The sequence below is a fragment of the Dermacentor variabilis genome, unplaced genomic scaffold (genome assembly GCF_050947875.1).
Source record: "Dermacentor variabilis isolate Ectoservices unplaced genomic scaffold, ASM5094787v1 scaffold_14, whole genome shotgun sequence".
Lineage (NCBI taxonomy): Eukaryota > Metazoa > Arthropoda > Arachnida > Ixodida > Ixodidae > Dermacentor > Dermacentor variabilis.
This window is the reverse complement of record NW_027460302.1, coordinates 3,302,786-3,328,653: the sequence shown is the minus strand read 5'-3', so window position 1 is coordinate 3,328,653 and position 25,868 is coordinate 3,302,786. Positions and strand designations below refer to the sequence as shown.

The following is a 25,868-nucleotide window of genomic DNA, read 5'->3' as shown; positions in this document are numbered from 1 at the left end:
CTATGGGCACGATAGCGAAAGAGCTAAAAGGATGCCGGACAGGGGTGTCTAAGTGTGCATTCTAAATTTCTCTTCTCAGGTTACATTGAAATGGGCCAGAGGACCGCAGCAACGTGGAGCCTCGTCAGAGCATGGCCATTCAGCTGTAGGCTGCTCTGCAGGGCTGCCGATCAACTGAGCTGGCACATCTTCCACGTCTTGGCCACAGGTGTCGGTGGCCTCGGCTACTGCCACCGACTTCTCACCCCCCACCCCTCGCTGCTTTTGTTGCGAAAAGCAATGAGTGCTCCTCTGGCACACGAGATGACTACTAAGAGAAAAATTCTACTGTTATGAGTGCACCGTGTGGGTGTAAGCCAGAAGTGGTAACCCTGTGTTGTCAGTCAGGATATGCTATCAGGTGAACACCGGTGTTGCAGACGACATGCTCGTTGCTGAAAGCATGTGCCCATGGTTTGTGTTACGTACCAAATGCTGCAGATTCGAGGAGCACCGGGTACACCCAACTTTTATGTAGGCAAAAAATTTGGGTCCATTTGCACTCAGATTTGGCATAGAGGTGGTTTTTTCGTGGTGCATGCCATTTAGTGCATTTCGGTTCATTACTTGAGTGTTCCACCTGGGAAAAATCAAAACTATGTGCCATCTGCTGTGGCAGCATACAAGAAACTGTAAGCATGAATGGAACGTCACTACAATGCCATGAAATGAACTTCTTTGTTTGGCATTGCCGAAAGTGAATCATACTTTTGAAAGCAAGTATTTATTCCCTACGCAAGTAGTAATACACCCAAAAATGGTCTTTAACTTTGTGTACAAGGAAATGCCATATCTGTGAATAATTGAAGTGCAAATGAGCCGGCTGTTGAGCTGAAAAAGTTGCATATACTGTGTGCCCCTGGTTCCTCATTGTTCGGTCTAACCTTGCAAACAGCAACCCTGGTTCAGCAGGGAAGCATTCTTTGAGCCACGGACATGGGCAACTTGCCAGCAACTCCGCACGGCCTAACAGGCACGTTGCAACCTCACCGATGCTTTTGTCACTAGGTTGCTCATTAGTTGGCCAGTGGCCTCTGTAAATGCCTGGCAAACTCGCGTGCGAGTTCTTTGTTGCAAAGTTGCGCATTACTTGCTGGTTTAGGTACGGCTTGCAGATCTGACTCCTGGCATCAAAGTCTTTTATTGCTTGGGTTGGTTTTCAAGCATGCACAGGTTACCTTACGGGTTGCATTGAAGTCACTCAGGCCATTCTGAAGCTGGCCATTCTTAGTCATCTCTATACTTTTTTGTGTGTTTTGCATTGTGGAGTGGGTTTCTTACTCCTAGAAATGTAAAATTTGTGTTGAAGTGGGAAGCAGAGATGACATACTCTTAAGAGTCGTGCAGATTTTGCACATTGTTTGCAAGCACGAATTTCCTTGCATGGCCCGCAGCCTGAATTCGTGCGTTTGTTTAGTTTTAAAGAATTACTAGTGATGAAAATGAACATTACCATCCCTGCTTCATTATGGACTCGGTCATTTCTTGCTGCGCTGGGTATCGTCATCCTGACATTGATCACACGGGGCTTACAGAACGCACTATATGTAAGGGACCCTTGCAATGCATTGTCGTTGCAACATGCAATGCATGTTTTTGTGCATGTATTAAATGCTGTAAGTGCACTCTTCTTTGTTTTTTGATGGCTTACGAATGGCAACAGTACTTTGAGCCTTGCATCTTGGCACAGAGTTGGCTCACAGGCAGCACTGCCTGTTGAGATGTGGCTGCTCGGACGTTAAGCCCTCTGAACTTGAAATTTAGGCACATGACTATGTAAGGGTCCTTGGTTTTACCTTGTCCTAATTTCACTGATCCTAGGCAGATTATGTAGTGCCAAATTAGTTTTTCTCTGGGAAGTGCGTGTGTGTGTACGTGCCTTTGTTTTCATTTTTTTTCTTTATTGCACTAACTTATCTTGATGACCGTTATCTTGTATAGGAATTGTTGCATGCGACAGCTGAAGGGCTTTTGTTGTTGTGTGATCCATAACGTAGGGGTTGTGAATGGTATAAAGGACATTTCCCGAGTGGCGTCGTAGCCCGAACTCTATACAGGCCAAGTTTTTTGCCGCAAATAGTGACGGGGTGCCATTGTTCTGTGCTGCCTTATACACCTATCTTAAATGTAGGAACCAACTAGCATAAACTTGCGTTGCTGAGTTTGAGAGTTCCCTAACCTTATTGTCTCTTGGGTACATTGGCAGTGTTCCACGCTTGTGGCACAGATATCACTGTCGTGAATGTCCGCACTTTTTTCACTCAACAACTCCAAATGAAGACAGGAATAAAAATAGATTCAGTGCCCATGCAGTGTGAATCTGTCTTAAACTTCCTTCTATCAGAAGGCCAGATCGGTGAGCCTCGGTTCAGCAAGACTTGGGTCGGTATGGAAACCACTGCAGGAATTGGACAAGGACAGAAGCTGAGGCACGAAAATTCACTGTTCATTAAAGATTTTTTTTTTTTGGCTAAGCAGTTTGTATGCCGAAACGAAATGTCGAACACAGTCAATAATATATTTCTTTCTTTTTTTAAACTTTATAGCACACTCTGGTACAAGTGATACAAGTTGCTCATCTGTTGCCTTGTCCAAGAAAAAGATAGCTATGCATAATTTTTTTTCGTACTGCCCATGCACAATGCAAAGAAGAAAGAGAGCATCAATTCGACTCGACGTTTGTTGAAAAAAGGTGCGTCTTGTTCGGGACTGCTTCTGTTGCCCGATTCACTGAAACTTCGGGGTTCACCTCACCTCCAGTCAGTGCATTCCTTTTCACTCTCTCGCGAGGTATGGCTGACAGTGCCTGCCTGCAGTCATTGTGACAAACGCAAACAGTGTGTCATCTGTTGTACTAAATCTAAAACATACAGGAGGTTGCTTGCATTTCTTTGAACCTCGGCGAAGCGCAGAAGTGTCACCCGTGGAAGTCCCGGTTTTTCCACGAAACCAGATCGAGAATCCTTGGTTTGTATGCGGCAAGGGAAAGCTGGGGCCAGAATTACCTCTGGTATCCCATCACTTTGCATGAACAGTTTTCAAAGCTCTAATACTAGCGTCGACATGCAGTGTTTAACACACAATGCTACAGTGACCAGGGTTTGTAGCACTTATTGAGGCCCTCGAGCATCAAAGTGCCATTTTTGCCTTATTTGGTTTTCTTTTTTGCTAAGCTTAAACGCTAGACATCTAGCCATTGTGCAGTCCGAAAATCAAGCCAATCCTATCCTGTTGAAACATCTTGTTGAGCCTTTATCAATTCTTTCTTTTGCATGCAGTTAAGAAAATATTTATTCTCAGTTGTTTAAAACAATGTTCTGTTTTCAAACTCCTCCAAAACCTTTTTAACTTTTCTCCAAAAATACCGATGCAAACCTAGTATTGTCCCTGAATGCACAGTTGTGATCTTCAATGTGCATTCTTTTGTGAGAGTATCGTTGTACGCCACTGATAATATTCCGAGCTTCAGAGATCCAAAGCACAGTGAACGTTGTTTTTTGTCCTTGACTAGCTTTTTTGTTTTTCATTGCAAGAATATATCATGCTGCTGTTCACGTTCCACGTTATGGCAATGCAATTGGGACATTTTGCTGGGCCAACTTTTGTACCGAATACTCCTGCTGCCGAGAAAGGGAGTTTATGCACTTGCCTGAGCTGATGCATTTTGCCTAGTGAGATGAAATAAAAGGACCGAATGGACAGCATTGGTACAGCGCAAAGAATACACTGCAAAGGACAGGCATGGCAGTGCTGACCTGCGACTAGCATTCGTTTAGACTGCACCAGCTGTATGTGTACCCTGCCGCATTGAGCAACCAAATGAAAACTGTGCGCAGCACATGCCTGAACGTACCTGTCGTGAAAGCCACATCCTTAACTGTATCGTTTGCATGGTCAGCAAGATGGCCAACTCGCCAAGACTGAGGTCCCATTAAACAAAAGCGAGCACTTTCCTTCAAGTGATGCTTTCACATTGACACCATTGTATTGTACTTGAATCGATCTTTTCCATTCTATGTTTGTGATAGATAGAATGTGGCAGTAAAGTCTTTGTTCCTCTTCACATTGCATAGCATTGCCTAACACTGCTTTTATGAAGTCATATTTTAACTCGTGAGTTCTCAGCATTCCGGAAGGTTGTCGTCGTCTGGTACTTGGGCCACATCTTGGACCCACACGAAAATTGGCAGTGTTCTCTAAGTGACTAATCACTTCGGTGGAATGGCGAGGGCACAGCAGCACATCATTTTATTTATAAGTTGGGACAAGAGTGTGCGCAAAACAGTCAATTTTGACATATTGTGTTTTCGTACATATAAGCCGCCCCTGCATACAACCCATCGGTTAAAACAAAGTATGTGTGTAACTTGTGCAGATAGCCGTGGACAATGATGTTCGACTCGATGACCTACAGTACGCGATAATGAGGGAAAGAGATCATAAGGGTAGCCTGTTGGGAAATTTTGTACATGGTTTTCTAGCACAGAATTTCTTGAAAATGCAGAGTTAATAGAACAACATAGGTAAAGCTGAAGGTAGGGCACTGGACTTAAGACACAAATACACATCACCTATTTATAACCATTACTCAAGCAATTAAGTGGTGGTTCATTTGTGTAGTGGTACGGTGTGGTACACTTCTGCCATCTTGGATGTTTACTGTATAGACTCGTGTAAGGACCCCACCCATAACTTTGCAGCCAAAATTTTGGTTTAAAAAAATCCATCTGAGAAGCAACCGTGTTTGGTGCCCCAATACCACTGATGCACATCATTGAATTTTCATACGCTGTGCACTTCTGCGAACCCCCACTAGATGGCGAGAGCTGTGTGTTGACCTCTGATGCAGTGGCACAGTTGGGGATCTGGAGTTTGCTGGCACTCGGCAGCATTTTGACCAATAGTTCGGTCCCGTGTAAGGGCCGCACCTCGTCAAAATTGTGGAAGAAAAAGTGCAGCCCTTGCACGAGTCTGTACAGTATCTAAATGGCGAGTGTAAAAAAAAAATGATCGTAGGAAGAACGTAACCAGAAAAAACGTGCCTCGCAAGGTAATCAGATGGCAGTGTACTTATTTTGTTCAGTGCTTTTCAGAGATATGCTTTCAAATAATTATTGATGCTGTTATGAATGAAGGTGAGAGCACCAGTTTGCAGGAAATCGGGCCAATACGAACTAGTCGCTTCCTTAATCTTTTTTAACTTTCTTTGCATGCCATATGTAAACAATTGTTCTGCTGTATATATTTGCGGGTTAATTATAAATCTAGTGTAAAGGAAACTTATTTTCCTGTACTTCACTAATTAGTTTCAGCACTGGCCAGAAGTATGTGCACCGCCACAGGTATTCACCTTTAGAATGCGTCCATGCTGCCTTGGGTGCAGCTGCTAGCTGCTAGCTGGGTGCAGTGCCTAGTGCATAATTGACAACTGGTGAGTTTTCACCTGCTTCTGTCTGCGAGTCCGCACAACTGTCTCCATGACTGCCAGAGCTTCCATGTCTTTCCGTGGCTGGAGGAAAGCTCTGGCATTGTGGAGCCTTGCCTGTGAACAGAATGGCCGAGACATATCCAAACGAGCAACGCTGTCGCTGGACAGAAGTGTGCATTGTGTTGCTTTTTGCACTCAATACTGAGTGCATGGGTTGGCCTCGACGTGTAAATAGTGCAGTCTTGTAAATGGTCTGCTGGAACTTAGCCCATCATTTACTGCTGCATACCTCACATTACTTGTCCAATTGCTGCATGTGTTCTGTGGCTTCTGGTGCGTCCATCCATGCCTGGCCCTGGCTAGAATGCTGCACGTGCTTACGCATATTTGCATGGATACCAACTTTATATTTTGTTCTTGTAGCTTCCATCCTAAAGCTGATACTATCATATTGGGTGCTACACAGCAAACATAAGAACCACCTTTTTTTTTTCTTCTGCTGTGCAATTAATCACCACATGTCTAACCCATGGAAGAAAAGCGTAACCTTTTTAGCCCTGTAGGCGAGGAGAAAATGATTGACCAAACTAGCAATTTACAGGTGTTTGTTCTGCAATGTTTAGGGGTCTATCTTTTGAGCCTGTAACTGTGGTTGCAGTATACATCATCAGGTCACATTATAGTCACCGACAGCGCATCTCTTTAAATTTTGTTGGGCACTTCATAAAGTTAGCTTCAGCATTATAACTTTCAGTGCAGTTTCACTCTGATGAAGTGCTCTCTGTGCCTAGGCTGTTGATGGTAGCGAGAGTTTAGATAATTTTGATCTGGCATGTTGGGGCATGCCAACCCATGCGAACGACTTGCTCTATTTAAAGCGTCTCTGTTAGGTGCAAGAAAGTGAAAAGAAAAAAAACCTTCAGTTCAGTGCTTCACAATGTTCTGAAGTGTGGCACCAAGGAGAACAACAGTTCATGCCTCACAAGCTGTTTCTAGAGAAACCACTGTTCTGAAATTGCAGGGCTCTTTCCTGCAGTTCTTAAGGTATTCAGTGATAATGTGGCCTGTGTGCGACTTCTGATGTGCAAGCTGCTGATGGCGTTCAACTCATCACAGTTGCTCAGATTGTGCTGTTGAATCTCTCAAGAAGGTTGTGGCAAAAATGACTGCTTTTGCTTCAGGGCTGTCCAAGTCGAGCGCTTTGCACTCAAGGTGAAATGCTGCCAGCTCGGAGGGTGCTAGACTTTGTGAGAAGCCAATGTTGTTCTGCTATTCTATTTAAGCGTGATGATGGACGTGAAACAATGCACGGACAAATTTTAATCAGTTCTCTACATAATCCTTGGATACATTAGTTCTGAAAGGTGGATTAGTACTATTTTGCAATAGTAGCACAATTTATAAATTCCATTGTGACTAACAGTGGCACTTGCTTTCATTTGCTGCCAGTTAAAGGTGCAGTTATAAGTAACCGTTCGTGATTTCTTCAAACGCAAGACTAATTTGGCCATTTGAACCATTATTTTGCTGTTTTATGAGAATACGCCACTTCTGTCACCTTCTTAAAACTTCCCTTAGCCCAAGAGTGGGCTAACCACTATAAAGTTACCACTAGAAACCAAGTTTGTAGTGGGAGCTCGTAAAAACAGCTTGTCTCTGTTAAACGGTAAAGTTTAATAGTTCAATTCTTGTTATTCTGCGGCAGTTTTTGTCATGTTTAGATTGCAGATATTCAAGATGCCCACATTCTATTTTGTGTAATATTGATAATGGGTAAAACCTTCGCAGCATTGCTTTGCTGGCAAGTGTGAAATTGTAATTTCGATTGAGAGAAGAGATTTTTCCACCAAACGTGTGTATAGGAGTACCAGGACGTACCTGTCTCTACTGATTACAAAGACGGCGCCAAATAAAACACATGAAGAAGGGGGACACGAGACAGTGCCTACGCCTACGTGCTGTCTCGTGTCCCCCTTCTTCGTGTGTTGTTTTATTCGGCGCCGTCTTTGTAATCATGCTTAACCAACTAGCCCACCAACACATGCTGTCTCTACTGGTTGAATCACTGGTTTGCCGATACTCCTAATTTTGCGCAGATGTGCTATTTCATAGTGCATGCAGTTTAATATCACCATCAGTTGCGGTACTTGTCTGTTTCCTTCAGACAAAATAACGAGTTTGTGTCTGCGGTGATGCAACAGAAAGGGTGTTGATTTCACTTCAACGGAAAGGTAGCGCCATCTGTCATTGTTAGCACAAAACACAGCCTCCCGTGTCTGGCCATTACATTGAGAGCTGGCGCCACTGTTTCATTCTGCTTTTTTTCTTTTCTTTTGTCTCCCATACTTCTGACTCAGTCCAGACAAAACAGGCAAGTACTGGTACTAAACTGCATTCACCATGAAGTGCTGCTTTTGTGCAAAATTTGAGATCAAATGTGTTATGTTAGCAGGAGCAATGACATACACCTGACCTTCCTATTCATTAAGCATCCGGTACACTAAGCAGGTTCAATCTTAGGTAAGACCTTTGTTCTGGCAGCATTGCACTTGAAACAATGTATGTTCTAGTTCAAATGCACAGAGCAATAAGAGCGATTCCCTAGCTAGAATTACCAGGCAATACGCAGGAACTGCTGCTTTTGGTGGACACGACATGCAGATAATATGACAGGAAAAAAAGTATAGCCTCCAGAGCAGCCATTTTTGCCTTTTTAATCCCTTCTCTGTGCAGCTTGTCTCTGCCAATCGCTCATCCTGCCTCAAGTTCCAAGTTTGTTGAGCCTGATAATTCTCCATTGTGCACCAGCTGATGAAGCCCTGCCACAGTCTGCTTCCTTTGCAGCTCTCGCATTTGCTATTCTCCACTTCTAGTAATTCCACGATACATGTCCATGCTTCTTCTACTAGCAGTGTGTGTGCGAGGACCATACAGCGTGAAAACCTCTGGAAAGCCAGGGTTTTCAGGAAGGCTGAGTATAGATGTTGCACTATGCCTTCTTGCAGTTTGATTGCATAGTTCGCAGATTTAAAGAAACGCATGTTGGATGTGATTATTGTTGCAGGTATGCTGTCTGTTTGACTGTGCTTTATAAATTTCATTGTTTAATAAAAACAAGGTGTTGACACTGGAAGAGGCAGACGTGAGGCACTCTCAGTCTGTAGTATGCCATTTCATCTGGCACATGTTGCAGGCAGGATTACCAGGAAAAAAAAAAACAGCACATGTAAGTGAAGCATACATGTTTGCTCACTTTGTGTGCTTCTGGTTCATTTAGCTGCTGTGCAATCTGCACACTTCGCAATAGCTTCAACCAGTGTGCTTCGTTAGGCATCGAATTCTACTTTGGCATCCGTTCTGCTCAGACACAGCTGACCCAGCCCTAAGCAAGCGTTGCAATGCTAACCACACTTGCAGTGTTTTTCTCTTCAGCCCCTTTCTTGTTGCAACAGGCAAAAAAAAAAAATGCCAGACTTGTTACAGCCTCGATCCCCCTACTGCACGTAAACTGTTGGAACAGGCCCCTGCTTCTTCCACTTTTCTCGCTGCACTTTGCGTTCACTTCGGCGGTTTGTGAAGTGCTGCCACTCTGTACTGTACAGACTCTGCCAGAGCTTTCATGCAAGCCTTTTTGTCTTCAGCCAGCCCCCAATTCCTGTACCTTTGGTGCTTAAATTACTCAAATGAGGATAGCCTTACATCCTAAAAAATATGCAGATCAGATCTTCAGATGTTCAACTCTCTGAATTGCAAATGATCTCTTCCTGTTTGCCCGTGTGAGCTACTCAAAGTTAGCTAAATGCATGTGTCTGTGTCATTACATTGCATGCATTACTTACAAACTTCTTTCACAACTTGACTGCATATTGCAGGAAGTTATTAACTATGGTGGAACTGCTACTACTATTACTTCATATAGAAGGAAAGTGACCTAGTTCACAGTGCGTTTTGTTGTAGAGTGTTGGCGGGACTTAAATCTGCTGGAACATGTCTGGCAATACTAGTGAAAGGCGCCTTTTAGTAACAAGGGGAGTCAGTAATTCAAGACTCAGTAAAGCAGTGAACTGGGCTGTCGGTGTAATATGGTAACTGCATTTAGTAAAACATTTGTTTGTGGGTGCTCCGTTTTCGTTGTGTTTTTGAAACCTTACCAAGCACATTTATTTCGTTATAGATATATTACTGTTGATCTGTACTAAAACAGCAGTGTTGACTGTATACAAACATATTAAAACATATAATAATCCTCCACAGGTTGGGTAAATGAAATCTAAGTTGTTCAAGGCTGTCATTAATTTGAGTGGCTTGTGCTGTATTTTAACAATAAGGCTGACCTCTAGTGTTCGATAAAGCATGAATTCTTTTAAGTTTTTGAACTACTGTCAGAAATTGTGAGACACTAATGTTTTTACAACACACACATTGTAGCTCCTTGCGAAAGCAGCTAGGCGTGCCAAGATTTCCTGCTTTCATAGTCGTTGGCTTAATACTCTTGTGATTGACTGTGAAAGTGAAGTGTCGGGACGCTTGTATAGATAGACTAAAATATTACCTAGCCAGGACTGCAGTTATTTGCTGTGGCCTTGCAAGCACAGTGACTTGGGCGAGTTCTTATCGCACGATCTTGAGCTTTTGTGTTTCACTTGCACTTGATGACGTCATGCAAAGCAAGTGTGGTTAGCATTTTACTGGCAACTGTCCTAAGCGGTTGTAACTTGTACAAGGACAATCTACTTGGTGAGTTGTCTCTGTCTGTGTCTGTATGGTTCTAGTGCAATTTTCAGGTATTTATTGTCATTGTGGCGACATATTTTCTTTTACATTGGTTTTAGTCTTTCATGGTAGCACGATGAGCGCTCAGAGCACTCTATCGCTGCAACACTCAAATGCTGCTGAATCCAGTCTGTGCCAGGAATGCTCTCTTACCGCTACAATATGTGATGAACAAGTGAAATGCAAGTGAGAAACTGAAATACAACACTTACAAGTATACTAATAACTCGAAAAGGTGAGTTTGCACTGCTACGTGCGTAACTGCCAAGAATGGTGCACTCCTCGAGCTAGGTGTACAAACTGCAGTCACACTGATATTGCGCAGAGCTATGAAAGGGTAAATAAGAACACGTTTTAGTTGGCCTGCTTCATTAGTTCACGTGGGCTCTGTGGAGACCTTAAGACAATTTTTTAGCAAATTTCTGTGTCCAACTCGTAACATTGTCGTTGCTTGTTTTGAAATGTGTTGGTTGGCAAACGTTGTGCTTGGACATAAGTCCCTCATCCAATTGGCTGCACTGGCACACGTTGCAGTTCTTCCACTGGCTTCAACAGCATCTTGTGGAGTACATCTGTTTGTTTGTTCTTTATTTAACTTCGGTGTACATATATACATGTATATATATATTCTAGATATACATATGTGTAATAGCACTTGAGCATCCTTTTAGACTTGCTCGACGACTGTGGCCATGCAATACTTGTCTCTTGAGCCTGCCCCTACACTTAACGCAAGCGAGTGACGACCTCTGCTCTTTAGGAGCAGGCAGCACGAAAGGTGGGGCAGGTGCATTGTGATCACTGGACGCTGTGTTTTCATTGGTCGCAGACATGCCACTGCACGTGTCTTTTGGACATCGAGTCCCAGCCTTTCCTTGAGGAGAAATCGCTGCTTGCGGTTGTTGCTGCAACAATTGTGGCTCAATGCGCCACCCTCAGTGAGGCGACGAAACTCGCCAAAATCACCGTGATGTCGCATCACCAACAGTGACATGTGGTGGAACCTGTGGCTAGTGATAACCACCGAGGGGCTTCATTGGTTCTGCGGACACTGGCATATAAAGCATACTGCAACAAGCTGCCAACAGGAGATAGAAAGCAGACATGCTCTACTCTTGCTTCAGATGTGGCCTTTTGGACAGAACACTTTTTCTTTCTTTCACGTTACCTGTTGCTTGACTGAGTGAATTGCAGAAAAGTTACCACATTGTTCTGATTTAATGTTCCATTTTATTTGCCTCAATGTCTTGTGCATTGCAAGTCATTATTTGTGTAAACCAATCAATGTACTGTGCACATACTGCCGTGCCAGAGTGAAATGCAAGCTACAAGGTGCACTTGCTACATTTGCCAGTGTGTATTTTCGGTTACATTTGGGGGCTTGCGCACACTGGTAGCTGGTGATGCCGCATCAAGTAATTCAGTGTAACAAATGTATACTACTTCGTTTCTTCCATTAGACATAATTCCACATTGTGCGAATTATACTGGAACATCTGGCCCCAAGGAATGTGTGCAGTTGTGTGCATGCATCGGCCACTCCAGGGCAGCATAGATCGCTTTGTTGTTGCCATTGCCCTGCTACTTTCTGCAAGGGCAGCAGGATTCTTTCATGCTCCTGTGTAATCTTGTGTCCATTGGTCACAACAATAAGCAGAGCCATCGACGTGCCACAAATTGTCGCGCAGCAGTCTGTTAGGTATACAACTCGAGCAATACCTCATAGGAAGTCTCGCACGATTCTGTGCAGACTGCAGCAAAGTGGTTGGTGTTGATGTACTTGTCAGTGGCACAAAAAGCACAGGACAGATTAAAGATATGTGCACTCATATGCGCATTGTTAACGGGGAGTCTATGTGGCTAAATAAATTGCTGGCAGCACCTGTCCTCTCTGTGTTTTGTTCTCGTTGAGGTCATTGTTTTTGTGCACAAGCTAACCCAGCAGCATGGTCTTAACGAAAACTGGTAATTTAAAGGTACGGTCACATAATTGCCTGTAAGCATAGTCCAGAATCATGTGACCATAGCTACATAAAAACAAAATGGGTTTTGAGGGCTGTGCACCCATTTGTTTGTTCCTTTTGTCTGTCCCATGTTTTCTGCACCATTCACAAGTGTGCAGCAGTGCCTGGCAGAAGCTAGTGTGCCCAGTGCATGCATTGTGCTGCCCAGTCGGATATCAGTCTGCAGGAGTGTGTTGCACCTGTGAACTTGCAGCCTTTGCAGCCAGAGTCTCGGCAGCACGTGCAAGTGGACAAGGTTGCCAGGCTTCGTCTCCAGAGCAATGCTTTCACATGCGTCTCGTACATCTTTGCCCGGCCAGCCTAGCTGTTTGTTCAGTCCTTGCTGCTAGCTTGTGCCTGTGACCTTCGTGTATCGAAATCAGTGTAATGAAACAACCCTGTGTATAGCATCTCTACCTAGATTTGTACATACTGTGAACTGATCAATGCCAACTTAGCTGCATAGCATTTGTAATCAGTTGGGGCCTGTTTTGTGCTAGCTTCTTAAGTGTGTCTGTGCATTCCGACGAGACTGGTATGGGGCTAGACAATTGCAAAGCCTAATGGTACCAGTGCTTTCAACCCTACTGCCATTTGTGATGGACCGCTGGGTGTCAGATGGACTTTTGCCTATACCAACTCCAAACGTGCATCTAGGTTCATATTCTGTTTTGTACTGTTGTTGTTGTTTTTTTCTCCTTTTTGAGCTTGCAATTCAGTGGTGCTCTTTGACAAAAAACATGGAAACGTACTTGCCTTGTTTGTAGTAGAGTGACTAATGTGAAACATAGTATGTACTGAGGAAGCAAAACCACATTTTTTTTTTTTTTTTTTTGTGCATGGGCACGTGCCTTGGTTTTTCATTTTTGCTTTGCAGTACAACAGTAACTTACAGAATTTCAGCACATTATTCAAACAAAAGCCTGCATTTTGTCACAGAAGCAGGACAAAGCTAACTGCGAGGAACACACACACGCATAACTGTTGCTTGCAAAATCATATTCAGCATGGAATATTTAGTGTGCAATTGCACACAATTGCAGCCTTGTCTCTACAAAGGAAATGAACACCGTGCAGTGTAGCGTCTGCTTTGTAGGCAAAAAAAAATTATTCCCAGCGCACTGACTTGTTCCTTTTGCTAAGAGAAGTGCAAAACCTACCACAAGGTACCAGTTACCATGAAATCTGAGACAGACAAGCTGTGTTGGCATCCTTCTGTAGTTCTGTGGACACTTTAGAGTAGCCTGTGATTCATATTGAAGGGGAAGACTTTCACCCACCCATATGTAGCACAAACCTGCAAAGGAAACTTGTACAGGTTTCTCAGAAAGCTTCACAGTTGAGGAAAAATTTGTCCTGGTCTGGGATTGGAACCCAGGACCAACGCTTTTCCAGTGCGGTGACTCCACCTCTGAGCTAACAAGGAAGCTAGCGGATTGCAGTGTGAGAGTGAATTAATCTACAACTCGGAGTGCAGGGACACAATATGGCAAGTCAGTTTTGCAGAACTCCGAAATGTGGAAGAAGTGTCGTGGAGGAAAAACTGTCATCCACCCAAATGTAGCACAAAGCTACAGAGAAACAGGTGGATGACAATTTTCCCTTTCATGACACTTCCTCCAGCTTGCAAGATCCCGCAGAACTGACTTGCCATACTGAAAACATAAAAAATTATTCGGAGAAGTCTGGACATCGTGTTAAGTTGCCATTCAAAATGAAGGCTGATTGGATTGGTCAATGTATGGTTTTCAATATGTGCATACTCCCAAGCTGTGTTTGACATGAACATGCTCAGCAGGGAATGTTTACGACCTAGACTAGGGCTGACCACATTCACATTGGTGTTAAGCAGGGTCTCATTGGGAAAAGGCCAACAAGGCTTGCATTGAGTCCTCAAAAACATAAACATCACACATGTTCACGAAGGCGATCGACCATACATCAAGAAATGAGACGGAAAATAAACTGAAATTTGCGAACAGAAAGAACTGCTATAGAAGTGCAACAAAATCTAGTAATAAAATATTAATACGCGACAAAGCATTATAACGGAGGCTGGAGAACTAGAAAAGCAACACACAAGATGTTTTACTGAACTGGAGTGCAGCACAGCACAAAATGGTAATAAATTGAAAACAGGTAATTTGCAAATATTCAGAGAATTGGAAGAAATTTTTCGTGCTAGGGCATGAAATGGCTGTTTATGTCTTGAGCATTTCCTGCCAAGCACTTCATTGGTTTGCACTGAGGTTGCTACAGGTGAAGCTGAGCTTCGGAGCTTGCATAAAGCAAGGCACAGAAGAAAAAAGTGCGTTCCCATGCCATCTATTGACAACCTCTTGTCATTTTATACTTCTTTTCACTGTAAATATTTTGCTTTTTGGGAAGCCTCTGAAAGCAGTGGGGTAACGGATTATAGAGCAAAAAAGGGATCTGCATACTGAAGCAGGCTCCACATTTCTTCGATGTAAAAAAAAAGCACACAAATTTATAAACAAAACATTGTGCCTGGTGGTCCAGTAGGATGACACCTGTCAACATTGAGGGAAGAGGTTTTTATTTTGCCTGGGAAATTTGTCAATTAACTTTGTGTTGGGAGGGCTTTAATCACAATGGAATCATTTGTGTGTTTGTACAGTAGATAACATGTGAAACATGACTTCTCTATACATATATGTATATGTAGAGCCTTTTGGTACTAAATAAATTAATTTTTATAATGATTGTGGGTTCATCATCCTCTTTCTTTTTTTTGCTTATTCTACTCGGATTACTCGGTCAATTTTCAGTACTCTCAATCGCTGAAGCATTTAGGGAAGTGATTCATTCTCGGAAAAGGTTTAACATAATGTGTTTCCGACAGTCCGCACTGGCATACACAAGCATGCCATGCTACAGCTAATTGCTCAACTGTAAAATAAAAATATTAACTTTTATGCCTGTGTTCACAAAATCCATCATAATAATAAAACTGGTGTGGTCACATGCAAATGGCAAATGTTTTGGTGCTCGCCTAAACATTTTCCATTTGAATATGAAAAAAATCTCGGTGTCCTTCCACTCTGTGGAGAAGGCTGACCAGCGAAGAGGTTTATGTGGGCACCTTAGTGGCAAACTGCACCTCCGCCGTGGGTCAGCCCGGCATTGCACTATCTCCAGGATCGGTATGGGGATTTTTTTTGCTTACCACAACGACATGAAAATTTCCCTGGACGGTAGAGGTATACAGCTTCGCTGTAAAATTCACCAGACTTGTGCAGCCTCAGAGAGTCGTAACCCAATGTCATGTGAAGAGAGAGCTTTAGCTCGGGAGAATCCCATCTAAATACATGGTGACGGAAAAATGTTTTCTTGGCAAGTGCAGCACTGAATTTTATAAGGTTTGTTGCATTTAGAAGAAAAATGTTGCAATCTAATGACTAGCTAGATTTTTTTGTTTAAGTCATTCCAGAAATTGTTTAGAAGATTGGAAAATGTCGTGTATCCATAGGGAACTGTACAACTCGAACAATACGTAAGACGTTCGGCAGCATGTGTTACTCTCCTGTCACCTGTGAAGGCAAAAGCCTGCAGCACATTTGGTAACGCATTGACCTGTACGACAGTCTGAGGGGTGCAAGGCATAACGAACCGCAGTGTGAAGTGCACGTGTGGCGGCCCTCTAGGTCGACCTCCTCCTCAACAACACTGGCGACCACTTAATGCACAACTATACCTAAAAGTGCGGCTTGCTTGTCACCGGTAAGTCTGACGAATGTGTGCCACCACCTGAACATAATAGACATACGATTGTTGTACCTCGTGACTGTTTATTTGTCAGTCCTATTTTAGCTTCGTCTGGTAGTTTCCCTCTAACAACACACCATCGATGGGGCTCATCGGTGGCTTCTTGATGTTCAGAGACATAATTATGGCCTTAAGGTCTGTAAAGTAGCAGGAGATGTACTGCAGCTATTTAATGGAATCGTGGTTGTGGAAAACCAAGTCTATGCACGTTACCCTGTTTGTAGTGACTATTCTTGGGAGTGACCCAAGTCCAATCCTAGCTTTCGCCCCACTTCGGTTCACCACTTCGATCACCAACTAGGAGCATGGGTCTAAGTAAGCGGGTTGTGTGTCGGGCGACATGCTTTTGCTTCTGAGATGTTTGGAACAGCGATGGAACGCGATTGCGCGAGCGGCCACTTCTATTTATTTCCCAGCCAGACACCATGTTTCTGTACATTGTATGCATGATCTAATGAATGTATGCACTATACACTTCACTTTGCTGAGCGCTTGTAACCTCTGAGCCTTGCATTTTTTGCTTGCTTAGGGGTGTATGAGCCAATACTGATGATGATAGTTTTATACCATTGGAGGAGACGACGCATTTTTGGGGCGGGATGAGCCATAGTGTTTGTACCATCAGACTGGATTATGTTTTTTTGGGTATGAGCTATTGCAATCAACCACTTAAGGCTTTCACCTTAAAAAAGATCATTTTATAAACTGCATGTATTAAAAAAGCAAATCTAAAGTGGACAAAATTTCTTATTTACCATTAATCTGGGAGTAGAACTTGTGCGAAATCCTCGCGAATGTTGCAGCAATTTCATATAAACTGTGAATCTGGAATCTGTACACCAAATTCGTGTACGTTAGACGCTCCAATGAATCTAGTTCACATAACTGTGCTATCTGTCTTTGGTGGAAATTTGTGTATTGTGAACTTCATACATCAATTTTTTATTTCGCTTTGTACTTTACAAAAATTTTCATGAACTGTTCCCAGCACGAAGTGAAAAATACTGGTTCCTGCAGTGACTAGAATGTAATTTTTCCCCATAAATGCAACAACTTTCAAATCTGGTGGTTGTCTTGTATGAAAACGCTTCTGTCATCATCATCATCATCAGCCTGGTTACGCCCACTGCAGGGCAAAGGCCTCTCCCATACTTCTCCAACTACCCCGGTCATGTACTAATTGTGGCCATGTTGTCCCTGCAAACTTCTTAATATCATCCGCCCACCTAACTTTCTGCCGCCCTATGCTACGCTTCCCTTCTCTTGGAATTCATTCCATAACTCTCAATGACCATCGGTTATCTTCCTTCCTCATTACGTGTCCTGCCCATGCCCATTTCTTTTTCTTGATTTCAACTAAGATATCATTAACTCGCGTTTGTTTCCTTATCCAATCTGCTCTTTTCTTATCCCTTTACCTTACACCTATCATTCTTCTTTCCATAGCTTGTTGCGTCGTCCTCAATTCAAGTAGAACCCTTTTCGTAAGCCTCCAGGTTTCTGCCCCGTACGTGAGTACCGGTAAGACACAGGTGGGGGGGGGGAGGGAGGTTATAAACTGTTCTCTTGAGGGATAATAGCAACCTGCTGTTCATGATCTGAGAGTGCCTGCCAAACGCACCCCAGCCCATACTTATTCTTCTGATTCTTTCAGTCTCATGATCCCGATCCGGAGTCACTACCTGTCCTAAGTAGATGTATTCCCTTACCACTTCCAACGCCTCACTACCTATCGTAAACTGCTGTTCTCTTCTGAGACTGTTAAACATTACTTTAGTCTTCTGCAGATTAATTTTTAGACCCACCCTTCGGCTTTGCCTCTCCAGGTCAGTGAGCATGCATTGCAGTTGGTCCCCTGAGTTACTAAGCAAGGCAATATCATCAGCGTATTGCAAGTTCCTTAGGTATTCTCCATGAACATTTATCCCCAATTCCTCCCAATCCAGGTCTCTGAATACCTCCTGTAAACACGCTGTGAATAGCATTGGAGAGATCGTATCTCCTTGCCTGACACCTTTCTTTATTTGGATTTTGTAGCTTTCTTTATGGAGGGCTACGGTGGCTGTGGAGCTGCTATAAATATCTTTCAGTATTTTTACATACGGCTCGTCTACACCCTGATTTCGTAATGCCTGCATGATTGCTGACGTTTCGGCTGAATCAAACGCTTTTTCGTAATCAATGAAAGCTATATATAAGGGTTGGTTATATTCCGCACATTTTTCTATCACCTTATTGATAGTGTGAATATGGTCTGTATTTACGCTTCTGTCTTTACATGTATTTGGGTAGGAAAGTCAGAGTTGGCCTCGTGCTAAACCTTCACCTGAAGTTATTGCAACTAGCCTTCACCTCCATTTTCTACTGTCTCAAAGCATAGCAGCACTTAAACGCACAATCTGGGGCGCGCGACACAGTAACCTCTCATAAAGCCCGTGATTTTCGGGTTGCGCATTTTGGATATTCTTGCTGTGAACAATTTTCTCCGCACACAGGCGGAAAGTACCTAGTGGGGCAAGGGCGTGATAGAGAAAGCAAGGAAAGGGAGGAAGGCTGACCAGGGGCGCTATAGGCTCCTGACAGTGGAGCTTCCCGACGACGGCCGCGCCACCTGTAGCGTCGAAAGCGCAACTCTGGTACTGATACAACTTCAGTCGACGGCGTAGAATCTAGCTGGCGCACGTATTGTTGTTATTACTGCGTGTGATTCGAAACTTCTGAACCACGTGCGCCACCGTCCTGCAGGCAAACGTTCTCATACCACTGTTTTACGATGGCAAATGTGCAAGACATCGAAAACAGCCCAGGAAGAAATAGCGTGGGGACGGCGGCACTGCTGCGTCAAAGACTGTAACGGCCATGCAGGGCTGCCTGCTCTCCGACTGTACAGATTTCCTGGGCGGCCGTGGTTTTGTGCTTGCGCTTCCATCCTGGGGGATCGCACTAGAATTATTGTAGTCAGTAACTGAAGTTTTTGGTCGAGAAAAAGTCTTGCCGGGCAGCCGACTTACATATTTTTGCAAATTGTCCATATCTTTCAGAGCTATTTATTTTTCTGTACAAAGCGTACTGCGTGGTGGTTGCAGATGTTCTGGCTTGCGTGAGTCGCTGAGCACTTCACGCTGTGTGACTCTGGTTGGGTCCAGGTTGCCGAATACGGTCACCCGAGTCTTGGCGGCCGGAGCGGCTCAAGGTCGTGCGGGTGCCTCGGCAGTTGTGTACTCTTAGACAAAGGTACCCCCTCGCCCCCCCTTGGGGTGTATATCTGCCACATGATAATCGTCATCTGCCTTGTTTGTGTTTCCTTTCTTGAAAACGCCGCGCCCGCAACTTTCCTATCGGGAATATGTCATGCTGATAACGCGCATGCCGTTCGTTACTGGGAAGTACCGGGCTTGCAGCGTTAAAGAAAGGAAATGAGGACAAGACAGATGACGTTTATTGTTGTGTGGCAAGATACAACCCAAAGGGTGTAATTTTGTTTTAGGGTGTAAACAAAGTACTGCAGTTGCTTGGCAGAACATAGCAGTCTAATAACATTTTTGTGCAAGTTGTTTAAAAGAGCCTTTTAATAATTCTAAAACATATGGCGCCCATCCTCCCTGGCAAATGAGGCTTTGCAAGCGTGTCACAACAGCAGCACGGAAGGACACATTTTGTCTGCGGTAACTCAAATGGTTGGATAAGAACACCTACTTCTAATGCTTAATAAGCTCAGCCATGCCTGCACACTCAATTGAGCTGCTTGATCAGAGCATAACATTTTAGTTGAGTGTACTCAGGCCAGAGGTACGCTGCAGTTGTGTTCGCCTTGCTGGGAGTGACACTTCACCAGCACAGTCTCACCGGCGACTTCTTCCACGCTGTGAACGTGCCCGGCAGCGTAGAGCTTTTCTCCTTTACGACGAATGGCAGGGCGTATTCGACCGTGTAATCTTGAGATTGGTCTGAAACCACATAGCAAAACTTGCGCCATTTGTTCGTTTCAAAACAAGCATGAACATGCGATCACGTTGGCAGATCCGCGTCGGCAGCGTGAGTAGCGTGGACCGTCAGTGTCAGTTTTGACGGAAGGTGCCGCAAGAGGCGCTGACGATCGCTGCTCGGACGCGCCGCCAGGTCCCGCACACTCTCAAGTTCAACAAATGGCCACAGAGGGCGAAAAATCAATCGAGGCGCGTTTCAGCGTAAGCGCGCAAGTGGAGCTACTGTAATTTGGTCGAATACTTTAATTGGTGCTTTCTCTGCTAGGGGCGCTGAACATGCTGATTTTTTTAATTTACACAAACCATTGACATAAACAATCGAGGTGTCTAAGGATGTTTTTTTACCTCAGGCAAATAGGCAGTTGATTTTTTTTTTAAATTTGATTGTTGAAGCTGCTTTTTAGTCATAGCGTCAAGGTTTTTGTACTTGATTAACCACCGACAGCCGACAGCCTATTGGTATCGATGTGTTTTCCTGGCCGTTGGCGTTCGAATACTACGGCGGTAAAACCACAGAACACCTATACAAACTTAGAGAAGGGAAACTGTACCTTCCACAGTGCTACGGAAATAAGCGTAGCGGTGGCGTCGTGAACTAAAGTATGCGACCACAGGTGGCGCTGTACAACAGGAAACAAAGTAGGGAAACGACAAAAGACGGAGACGTACAAAAGCACAGTTCGCAATAGGGTATCAGAAAATTTGGACGTGGTAGTTCATAGTGTCTTTTTTTTTTTTGTTTCTCATTGGTTAACCTAGGTAGGATATTAGGCAGCATAGTAGCAAGAGCTTGGTGGCGCAAGCCACCGCCCCGTTCCAAAGGGGACGCTCATAACATCCATCCATCCATCCAGTGTTATTTAAATTTAGTGTTAGAAAATCAGGTGTTATTGAACAGACAGTGGAGATACAGGGCCAAGAAATACCTCGGCACCAACCGAGTGGTGGTTGGTGGTGGTTGGTCGTGGCTCGCGGACGCTCCTGTGGACGAGGCTTCAGCGACTTCGTTCGTAGCTAAGTACTCTTTTATCTTTATTAGCTAGTGTTTTGAAGGGTTTTCTTTTGCATGGAGTAGGGGCGCAAATTTTGAATTTTCGGTAGGAGTAGGAAACTTACCGGCTTTGTCTAGGTCTGGCGGCTCCCCCGTTAGGCCTAGGGGGTAGTCCTTTCAGCTAGCTCTTCGGATTCTTACATGGAGTAGGGAGTGATAATTCTTTGTTTTTGTTCGGGATAGCGGTCGAGGTCCGGTTTGCGTGAGTGATTTGGCGAACTTGCTCGTTGGGCCTAGGGACGTAGGCCTAGCGATGAAATCGAAAAACGTGAAGGCCGCGGGGGACGGGGAGCAAGTGCAGTGCGACGAGTGCCTGCGCTGGTGCTTCCTCGACGAGACTAAATTCCAGAATTTAGAAGACGCGGTGGGGTCTAGCTTCACGTGCAGGTCGTGCGAGGGCGTCAGGGAAGCCATCCAAAAACTGGAAGGGAATTGGGCGGCTAAGCTTGAAGAGCTTAAGGGAAACCTGAGGGAGGAGCAGGAGAAGCGGGTAGCACTGCAGGCGAAGGTTGAAAATTTCGTCAAAGTGGAGGCGGCCCAGGCCGCGCAGTTGGTGAGGACTGTGGCCGAGCTTGGGGAGGCGAAAGAAAGGAGCGCCGAACTGCAAAGGCGGCTCGACGCTCTTGAGACTCGGGCAGCGGATAATGTCGGGTCAGGACACCAAAGCGAGGGCGAAGTGGGAGGCAGGGAGCCAAAGCAAGCGGTCGCCAGCTCGCCGCCGGTGAATCGGCGTAGCTGTAGCGAAGCAGCGCAACACGCCCCGAGTGAGGCGACGCTGCAGCCACAGGAAGCCGGGAAGCTGCAGGGAGAGGTAGGAGAGAGTGAAAGGGTGATTATCGCTGGCGACTCAAACATGGCTGGGTGCTCAAAAGCAATTGTGGAGAGGGTGAAAGGCGACAAAAGAGTGGCGGTAGGGACATTTCCAGGGCAGACACTGGGTTCTGTCATGGAGCGAGCAAAAGAAAAGCTCACGGAAAATGGCCACGTGCGCAACCTTGTCGTAGTAGCAGGTGGGCTAAATGACGTCCTGAACAGGAAAGGGCCAGGACTAGCCCAGCGCTTGGCGAAGGGGGTGGACGACTTGCGCAAGCTATCCCCTCAGGTGCAGATAGTGGTGTGCACGGTGCCGGAGGTGCCTGTGCGTGACAGTCACGTACAAAGAACCGTAATGGCAGCCAATGAGGCAATATGGAAAATGAGCCGAGAGAAAGGCTTCGAGGTTGTCGAAGTAAACAGGGAAGTGAGAAGTTGTGGTGGTTTTAAACGAGATGGGATCCACTTCAATTACAGGCTAGCACGAGAAGTGGGCTGGCGACTTGGGGGTCGCGCTGTTGCTTTTTTAGGGGGCCCGCGGGCACTCAGGAGGTCAGAGTAGGTAGTAATAAAGAAGGTCCCCTAGGGGAACATCAGAAGAGCATCGCCGTCGATAACAGAAAAAGGAGGAAAGCAAGAACAAGAGCTCGCCATGCAATAGGCTACATAAACATGCAGGGCGGCAGAAGAAAGGAAAAGTGGGCAGAGATTGAGGAGCAGTTACATAGAGAACAAATAGGGGTGTATGCGGTTACAGAAACGCACCTTAGAGACTCAGAAGAGCCGCCAGTTATTGAGAATTATGTATGGGAAGGGTGCAACAGAACTAATAAGTCGGAAAGAAAGGGAGGGGAAGTCGGAATGCTAATCCATTAGCGAGCCAAATGGAAAAGAGTAAATTCACAATGTCAAGAGCATGTTTGGTTATCAGGTACAATGAGTGGGAAAGAAACTTGGCTTGAAGTTACGTATTTGTGGACCGGAATAAATTGCACAGAGAAGAATAAAGAGTTAGTGGAATGCATAAGCGCTGATATTAGGGGTTTCGGGAATGGTGCTGAGATAGTTCTATTAGGTGACATGAATGCCCACATACAGGATTTAGATGGCTATACCGACAATAACGGGAAGTCAATGCTAGACCTTTGCGAGCAACATAACCTCGTGATCGTGAATACAGGGCCTAAGTGTGAAGGACAGATCACGTGGGAAGTGGGAAACCGGCAATCGACCATTGATTACTGTCTGATGACAGAAGGAATTCATGATAAGTTGAGAGAAATGGTCATCGATGAGGAAGGGTTTAGCAGCGTAGGGAGTGACCATAAACGCATCATTTTGAAAATGGGATATGTAGTTGGGAAAGAGAGCAACGAAAGCAAAATGGCCAGTCCAAATTTGAACGCTGAACAAATAGCAAATATAGTCACTAGAGTGGAGGAAGAAATTGGCAAGCCGCCAAGTAAGGGGTGGGAATATGGTGAGCTTCTAAGTGTAGTAACGACAGAAATACGGAAAGAGAAACAACATGTTCATTGGAAAGGAAAAAAGAAACCGAAAAGCTGGTGGAACAAGGAGATACGAGAAGCGATCGCCGAACGACAGAAAGCATCTCGAGAGCACAGGCAGGCAAAGAAGGCGCAGTTGCCACAGGATGAAGTAACCAGTAAATGGGAAATATACCGGGAGAAAAAGTCTATGGTTCAAATACTGGTGCAAGCAAAATTAAAAGGTGAAAGTGAAAGTTGGTTGTCAGAAATACGTGAGAAAAAGAAGGCCGCACCTAGAATATTTTGGAATCGCATAAAATTATTAGGCAGGAAGTCAACAACAATACAACAACATATCCTAGACGAAGATGAAAACAGACTGGAAGGAGAAGCAGCAATAAATTACATCCAAAAAGTAACAGCCGAATCTTTCCAAGGCAAGGACGAGGTTGTATTTGAAGAAAAAAAGAGCATGAAAGAGACCCAAGGGGGAAAGGAGCTAGTGCTTACAAATTTAAACTGGAAGAAAGCGGAAGAGAAAATTCCTAAGCGCACAGCCACAGGGCTAGACGAGGTTCCCGTTAGGCTGATAAATGAACTGGGACCAAAAAGTAAGGAAGCTCTCGTGAAAGCAGTTGAAAAAACTTTAAGAGATAGACGAATACCAGACAGTTGGCGACAAAGTAGAATGAATTTAATTTATAAAGGTAAGGGGGAGAAAGACAGAATTCACTCGTATAGACCGTTGACCATTACATCGGTAATATACAGGCTAGCAATGCAGGCAATCAAATTAAAGCTTCAAGCATGGGCAGAAAATAATGGCATTTTGGGAGAGCTTCAGAATGGCTTTAGAATAGGTAGGCGTTTGGATGATAACTTGTTTGTTCTTACTCAGTGTATTGAAATATCAAAAGCAGAAAGCAGACCGTTATATGTGGCCTTTTTAGACATTACAGGAGCATACGACAACGTAGACCGCAGCATTTTGTGGGATATTCTGGAAGGGGAAGGCTTAGGTAACGATTGTATACAGCTTTTGAGAGAGATTTACCTAGAAAATACTGTTTGCGTTGAATGGGAAGGGATGAGGAGCGCGGAGAAAGTTCATATCAACAAGGGACTGAGGCAGGGGTGCCCTTTATCCCCGCTGCTGTTTATTATGTACATGGTGAGGATGGAGAGGCCGCTAGAAGGAAGTAATATCGGGTTTAATCTCTCATACAAACAGGCAGGTACAGTAATAGAGCAGCAACTCCCAGGTTTATTTTATGCGGACGACATTGTGTTGCTCGTAAACAAGCAAAGTGATTTGCAACGTCTGGGTAATATCTGTGGACAGGAAGGCAACAATTTAGGTTTGAAATTTAGTGTTAGAAAATCAGGTGTTATTGTATTCAATGAAAACAGTGAACAGACAGTGGAGATACAGGGCCAAGAAATACCTCGGGTAACAGAATATAAATACCTTGGTATATGGATAAACGAAGGCAACGGATATATGGAAACACAGGAAAAAACCATAACAGTCAAGGGGAAGAGAAATGCAGCCATAATGAAGCACAGAGCGCTATGGGGATACAATAGGTACGAGGTCCTCCGAGGTATGTGGAAAGGGGTAATGGTTCCAGGACTTACTTTTGGAAATGCGGTTGTTTGCTTTAAATCAGGGGTACAATCAGGACTCGACGGGAACCAAAGATCACTGGGTCGCCTCGCATTGGGCGCTCACGGGAAGACTACAAATGAAGCTGTGCAAGGGGATATGGGCTGGACTAGTTTTGAAGTGAGGGAAGCTCGCAGTAAAATTGAGTATGAAGAACGGCTGAGGAATATGGAAGAAAGTAAATGGGCTGGGAGAGTGTTCAGGTATCTGTACAGGCAAAACATTGATTCACAGTGGAGGAAAAGAACTAGGAAGAAGCTTACCAGCAAGTATGCGGCCTGTGGGGTGGGCAACACAGCAACAAAGAAGGTCAAGCGGAAAGTCAGAGAGGCTGAATTAATCTCATGGGTGGCGGCAATGGAAAAGAAACCTGCCACGAGTAACTACTTAAGGGGAAAAAACGAAATTAGGAAAGAAACCATTTATGATAACTCAAAGGGAAGCTCATTACTTTTCGAAGCGAGATCGGGATGCCTTAGAACACGCACCTATAAAGCGAGATATAAGAAGGAAGAAGAAGCATGTGCTTGTTGCGGTGAAGCTAGGGAAACGACGGAGCATATTTTATTAGAATGTGAAGACGTCTATCCAGCGGTCGATTTATGCACCACTGGCCTCCTTGAAGCCCTCAACATCTCAACGTAACATCTCAAAGCTGCTCTCAAGAGCAGCTTTGCAATTGCCAAGCTGCCTAACAATATGCAGGTATCCTGCTTAATGAAGAATTCGCGGATGCTGGTCTGAAAATGCCGAATTTCATACTACAATAATAGGCTTTATTTCCAAAAATGGAGAAAAAAATGGTACTTGAACCGACGCGCGCGGCTAACGAG

General features: G+C 44.5%; 1 protein-coding gene across 3 annotated transcripts in view; it reads left to right on the top strand.

The window, feature by feature from the left end:
* The window catches only part of LOC142567817 (USP6 N-terminal-like protein), a 230,112-nt gene extending 215,145 nt beyond the window's left edge, over window positions 1-14,967 (top strand). For all 3 annotated transcript variants that reach the window (XM_075677965.1, XM_075677966.1, XM_075677964.1), the window contains one exon: window positions 80-14,967. Coding sequence is in view for 1 of the 3 variants with exons in the window: in XM_075677966.1 (XP_075534081.1) it covers window positions 80-89 (10 nt within the window). In the remaining 2 variants the exon portion in view is untranslated. The remainder of the gene's footprint in view (window positions 1-79) is intronic.
* The last annotated feature ends 10,901 nt before the right edge of the window (window positions 14,968-25,868 follow it).